Source organism: Xiphophorus couchianus, chromosome 5, assembly GCF_001444195.1.
Source record: "Xiphophorus couchianus chromosome 5, X_couchianus-1.0, whole genome shotgun sequence".
Classification (NCBI taxonomy): Eukaryota; Metazoa; Chordata; class Actinopteri; order Cyprinodontiformes; family Poeciliidae; genus Xiphophorus; species Xiphophorus couchianus.
This window is the reverse complement of record NC_040232.1, coordinates 11820065-11826584: the sequence shown is the minus strand read 5'-3', so window position 1 is coordinate 11826584 and position 6520 is coordinate 11820065. Positions and strand designations below refer to the sequence as shown.

The window sequence follows — 6520 nt, the reverse complement described above, 5'->3', positions numbered from 1 at the left end:
TCAACAATGGAAGCTATGTTAAAGGGTGGAGTAGATCAAAAGCAGTTGAGACTCTTTGATAATCACAGATCTGATGCTGCAGTCTATCTGTTCATACTTGAAACAGCACAGCTACTTAAAATTCTGAGTCTGAACAGAGTGAAGCAGAGAAAGCACAGTTTCAATCCAGTCGTGACATGGCGTCTGTGAAGGTTATTGATTAACAATCATGAGACTGCCTTGATCTGCTCAGGAGCAATCCCACTGTAAGCTGCGATGTGAATTAAAGAACAGGGGGGAAGCAGCATGCAAGTAAGAGCCTGTGCCTCTCAAGCCTTTAAGAGTGAACCCATTGAACTCCCCAAGGTGTGTGGAAGCTCTCAGAAAAATCTAGTCATGCACCGACAGCACCATCTAGCTGCTGGCAAATGCAATCGCTGGCAAATAAAGTGCTCATTTTTCAGAGAAAAATCTCAGGAGTTATTATTCAATTACAAGCTTTGAAATGGAAAGAATTTTTGCAAACATCACAGTTTCAGTTTCTTTGATGGCAACTTCAACTACGTTTAGGTGTATCTGACGAGTAGATGAATTTAATTGCGAATTCAATAAAATGTAGCTTAAATGAAAACAAAAAACTCATTTATGTTCCACCCCTGCCACAATATGACCTACTTAGCTGGTGTTTCTCTGCCATTCTGAATGAATGAGCCGACCTCCGAGCACTGCTAAGTCATGACCGGGTCACCAATCAAGATTTGCACCAGAATCTTATATCCAGTAAATCAAAAAGAAAGGTCAATGCTGTCATACTGCTGGTTTCCATAAACTACAAGCGTTTCTCAATAAAAGCATTTCAAAATATTTAAGTTCTGTACACTGCAGCAAAAAGAACTAAAAACTGAAGTTTGTGGAAAATCTACATTTCTGTCACAAAACTTGTGACTCCAACTGTGTACATCTCAAAAAGCATAATGTGGAGGCAAAAAAACTAGAACAGAAGTCTGAGGAAAATCTTTTATTCTGGCAAAGAAAATTAAGCTGATTAGTTGGTGTTACATAAACCATACTCCCACTTCGAAGCTTACTTTTTTGACTATTAAATTAAAAATTAAAATACAAACTACATGTTGTTGATGAACGTGCTATTTTATAAACAATCCTTTGAATTTTTTTCTTAAATGATCCACCATCAACATCCTCAACAGTCTTTTGGCCATTTAAAACAAAACTATCAAATTTATATTGAAAAATATAAAAACACAAGTATGGCAGAACAACAAAGTCTGGAAAACAACTAAAAACATTTAAGACCACAAAGGCAAAAGCTAAATGATTCATTTAAAAACAACAACAAATAAACAAACTAAAATCCTAAAACAAATGATCAGATAAAATATAACATGGAAGAAACTACATGCAACTTGTGCTATCTTATAATTTAAGACGACATATTTGATGTTGAAATTTAAGTAAATATTTACCTTTTAATTTATGAAAACTAAGCCATATTCATGGGAGAAACAAGACCATATGACAAATATTCTATTCACAGCTACTTTCCAGGATCCCCACATAGGGTCAACTGTAAAAAACGCTAAGCACCAAGGTCTTATAAGATGTGGGTTACGATATGTGGCTAGCGCCTGCCTCACTCCTCGGCGTCTGCAAACTGCTCTGATTGAATGGCAAAGCGGTAGCGGCGCCATCGTATCGGATGTGCGTGGTGCACAGCTGGACTGTAATTAGCCGCCACCGGTGCATCGGCCATGTTGTTTTGCCCAAGTGACAAATCCTGCAGAGAGAAGTGGAGCACGTCCTCCGGACCTAGAGAAGGCACATGAAGCCAGTCAGGGCCTAAAAATAGCACTCCTCTGAAATTAATTAGAAATTTAGTTTCGTAATTTCAACTGAGTTTTCTACTTCCTGTGGCATATCTGTTCAGATCTGATACACGGTTACCGTCATAATATTATCACTGCTCTGTTTGTAGAGACTGTACTGTACATTGATGGACAAATGGATTCTAGAGTTAGTAAAAGTCTGTTTTACCATAAGGCACGGTCACTACATTCAACTCCACCCTCTTTTTGAGAGTGACATCTTGGATCTCTTTGTCCCAGTCTTCCTTCTCTTGCAAGGACATCAGGATTGGCTTATAACCTTCTGGAAAGGTCATGTCCATACCTCTGTAAAAAAGACCCATGGTGTTGGATTCAATATAATTGTAGGTCCTCTTATGAGGTCTGAGTATGTAAACACATAAGTCTAAATGTATTTGTAGATGTTTTGAACAGCATACACCTAAATGTCTTTAGGCAAGAAAAGGAAATTCACATTTTGGGGAAGATGCTGATCCTTGAGGCCAATTGAACAGAAATCTGTCAGAAGAAAAAAAAAAAACTGGAAACGACGACAGCACAACATGATATAACTGGCTCAGTGCTTACGGGTCCTGCATTTTTTCCTGGATACGGTAAAGGATGTATTGTTGACATTACCAATGTGTACCGTTATAAATTCCATAGAAAGTAAAATTCCCTCGATGCTTTGATGTTTCGCTGTAATTCATTTCTGAGTTACTGCTGCTAGTGACCATGTCTGTTGTTTTTCTGTCCATTAGAAAGTACACCTGGCTGAGTCCTTTGGTTGAAAGAGACCGCAAAATCAAAAATCCAACAAAAACAGCCTGGACAAAAAAAGAATCAATAATATATATCATAATAAACACATGATCAATATCAATAGATAATACGTCTGACAGAATCAACAATTTCACTGAACTCTGATCTAGAACCAAACAGCATTCTGGGGGATGTAGGCAGAGGAATGACTAACTGCATAGCCAGCTAAGCAAGGTTGCTGGAATCAACTAACTCACTCACTCACTCACTCACTCACTCACTCACTCACTCACTCACTCACTCACTCACTCACTCTTTGGTTACCTAGTAACTTACTCATGCTTTGGTTACCTAGCAACTCACTCACTCACTCTTTGGTTACCTAGCAACAAATTGCTGTGTAATATGCAGAACAGCAGTTTAAGATTTTGCCACTGTGCCTCATGACTGCTTAAAAATAAAAATAGAACGGGGTGAAAAGTGGATAAAACATGTAAAACTGTCATCAGTTTGGTTGTACTTCAGATATTTAAAACACACAAAAAAACCAATTATCAATAGACTGATATGAAACAATAGCCTGATATGAAAATATTATATTGTGATACATTTTTCAGCCATATCATTCAGCCCTACTTTAACACTGTGTTGTAGTCTACCCACACCAGACACACAGGTGGCGTATCATATTAAAATAGGCTGTACAATTGCCATGCAAAAGCTAACACTTATGTTGTGGAGATTTGCCTAAAAACGACAGCAGAACTGACTAAATGTGTTCCTCAGTTAACAATGCTGACAGAAGAAGTCTTGGCATACCTTTTCTTCTTGTTTCTGAAGCGGTTATTTCCTCTTCGTTTCTCCTCGGATGCAGAAAATCTGGGGTCTGGTGCTGCTTGTTCAGGCTTATAGTAATGAGTGACACCAAAACTGGCGGCGCAATTGGCCGTAGCATACTGCGGAACATCTGCAACTCTCCATCTTCCAGCTCTCGTACCATTAGTGACAGGTGAAAAAGCACCCTTTTGTTTCCCGGGGTTCTTCGGAAACACAACTTTAGTACTCCAGTCGCTGCGGTCCAGAGAGCCAGAATTCGTACTCTCGCTGGCTCCACGTTGGTGGCCATTGGCTGCAGTGTACCGAGGCACATCTGCAACTCTCCCTCTTCCAGCTGGCGTATCATTAGTGACAGGTGAAAAAGCACCCTTTTGTTTCCCGGGGTTCTTCGGAAACACAACTTTAGTACTCCAGTCTCTGCGGTCCAGAGAGCCAGCATTCGTACTCTCGCTGGCTCCATGTCGGCGCCTTGCCCTGTTAACCCAACGTGCATCAGGAATGTGACCGTTGGGCAGATCGTTGGGCTTACAGGTGTTGTGCTGAACTCCCTTTCGTCCGGACTCGAATCTGAACTCACACTGAGGCATCACGTCACCTGTCACACAAGGTTAAAGGGTTCATCACCACTACACATCATAAATAATACATATTCTTTTTATTTCCTTCATTACAAAACCTAAAAATAAAGAGATGCAGGACATCTGCATTAAAATCAGAATCAGCTTCTGTTTGGGATTTTCTTAACATATCGGTATTGATAAGTAGAACTGCTCTGATATTAACAGACAAAGTTTATTTGAATCTTGTTAGTGTTTCGGGAGAAGGATATGATCATGGCAAATGTTTGGATGTGTGATAATAATGCAGCACAGGATTGTGGGATGTTTAACTAAAGCAGAGAGGCAATGTCAGCTGTGTTTTTCTAATGGTGTCAAAGAAGTAGAGAAATAGTAGAAAATATCGGTTATCAGCCTTAAGAGCAGTATTGATATCAGCCCAAATTTTTATATTGGTGCATTTCTATATATTAAAAAAAATGATAGAAAAAGTGATCATATCAATTATTGTGAATATCTGTAAAAATGCTCCAATGCATAAAACTCTCAGAATCACCCTTTTGTGCATACTTAGCAGCTGAAGAGTCAGATTTTTTCATTTTTGGCTTCTTTTTGTTCTTTAAAAGCCTAATCTACTTTATGTTGTGAAACAAGTTTTGTTTAGGTGGTTTCTTGATTCTACAGAATGGGCAGTAGTCGAGGCTAGTGTTTAGATGGCTTGCTTCCCTTCATTTGCTTCCCATTTGAAAACTGCATTTTGTGTTTCATCTGGTTATCTTTTTCTGATATAGGAGTTTGATCATCTGACATTTAGAGTAGCAAAACAGCAGAAATTTGGAAGTGGCAAATAGTTTTTACAGGACTCTAGTATAAGTTCTGCTCAAAAACATCTTTTGAAAAAGTTCAATATTTTTGGTCGCTTAGTCATTTCAGCACACTCACCAGACCTAAATCTCATAGGGAATCTATTCAAGATGAAGATGAGAAAACCCAGACCCAACAACGCAGTTGACCTGAAGACAGATACCAAAGCAACCTGGTTTTCCATTGCACCTCAGCAGAGCCACACCGTTCTGATGCAGTAAGTCATAAGTATTCAAAGTCAGTCTTCAGGAGCAGGTATCCTGGATGTTTTAGGTCCCTCCCTGGTTCTAACACACCTGCATCAAATGATTGCTCGTTATCAGGACTCTGAGGAGGCAGACACTCATCTAAAGCTGTTAGGACACTTTTCCCTTGAGAACTGGACATCCATGTAGTAAATCATGCAAAAGGAGCCCCAACCTAGTACTGACTGCAGAAACCTAACACTCGTGTTTTAAAAATGTCATTTTTCAATAGGCGTGGGACAACATCCTGCACGTTTTAGTTCTCTCCCTGGTGGTAGTAACAACCTTTTCAGCAACTCAATGTTCTTCTTAGGCCTCCTATCGAGCCATCATTTGATCCAGGTGCTTTAAACCAGGGAGAAAACTAAAACATGCAGGATTGCCGGACCTCGAGGACCGACTCTGGGCACCCATGGATTAATGGTATTCTAATGTTCTGTTAAATTAAACTTAAAACTTGCAGGAAAAAAAAAAGACTGAAACTATTGAAATTCACTTTTTCTTAGGTACTGAGATTTAACATCTTAGAGCAAACTTTAACCTACTTTTTTTTTGTGAACTGAACTAGCTACTGTTTTCAATATGAGTTCCTCAGACTTTCTGCGTAGTTTATGTTTGGATGCGGATCAGGGTTAAATCGCGCTTAAAAGGTAAAACCCACTCAGATTCAGCTGGAGTCAGACCGCACCAGGATGGTCTTAATGTGCACAGAAGGTAATAAACTCCCCCCTGAGCTGACTTCAATGTAACCGCCTGGTGTCCGGACGCCTCCATTAGCTAACCGTAGCGCTGTGATTCACTGGCTCCTCGCTATAAAAGTTACCGCGTTAACTTTTATAGCGGTAGGTTAAGCGGCCGGGAAGCAGAAATGATCATTTTAAAATAAAAACGAATTAGTTATCTTAACATCGGGCTTCATCAGAATATATTTCTTACCTGTAGTGAAGCTGCAGGCAGGCCTGACCCCCGCGAAGAACCAATCGCTCTCCTCCCACCCCCCAAAAAAGTTATTTAAACGAAGTGACAGATAGGTGGCGCCAAGCTACGGAGAAATACATTTACTTCCTTTTCTCGGCTTGACTGTTTCAACTTAAATGTAACCATTTTCTTTTCTTGAGCTTCAACACATCCCATTTTTATCTATGAATTTCTGTAGCATTTTTACTTTTCTTATTTATTTTTGCTATTTTTGATTCTATGCTTTATTTATTTGCCTCAGCTGTAATAGACTGGTGACCTATTCAGGATGAACCTCTCCTTTCCCTCAATGGCCATTGAAAATAGGTATAGTGGAATAATAATTGTGCCAAAATCCCGACTCTGGATAGGTACCAGCTATAACTCTTATTTATGTACTCACTTAGTCTTAAAACATTTGGTGCAAATTTAAATTAAACTTTTGTGTTGAAACTGG

The 6520-nt window shown here is 39.4% G+C and overlaps 1 protein-coding gene across 2 annotated transcripts; it reads right to left on the bottom strand.

The window, feature by feature from the left end:
- Nucleotides 1–982: 982 nt before the first annotated feature.
- LOC114144114 (uncharacterized) lies at nt 983–6154 on the bottom strand. 2 transcript variants are annotated; one of them, XM_028016614.1, is made up of 4 exons: nt 6043–6154; nt 3423–4035; nt 2032–2168; nt 983–1806 (listed from the first exon to the last, which is right to left on the bottom strand). In XM_028016614.1, exons 2-4 carry the CDS (start codon nt 4025–4027, stop codon nt 1631–1633), a joined length of 918 nt encoding a protein of 305 aa, XP_027872415.1. In that variant the 5' UTR covers nt 4028–4035; nt 6043–6154; the 3' UTR covers nt 983–1630. The 2 variants fall into 2 exon arrangements, with proteins under 2 accessions (XP_027872415.1, XP_027872414.1); XM_028016613.1 differs by lacking the exon at nt 6043–6154 and adding an exon at nt 4940–5345.
- Nucleotides 6155–6520: the final 366 nt, after the last annotated feature.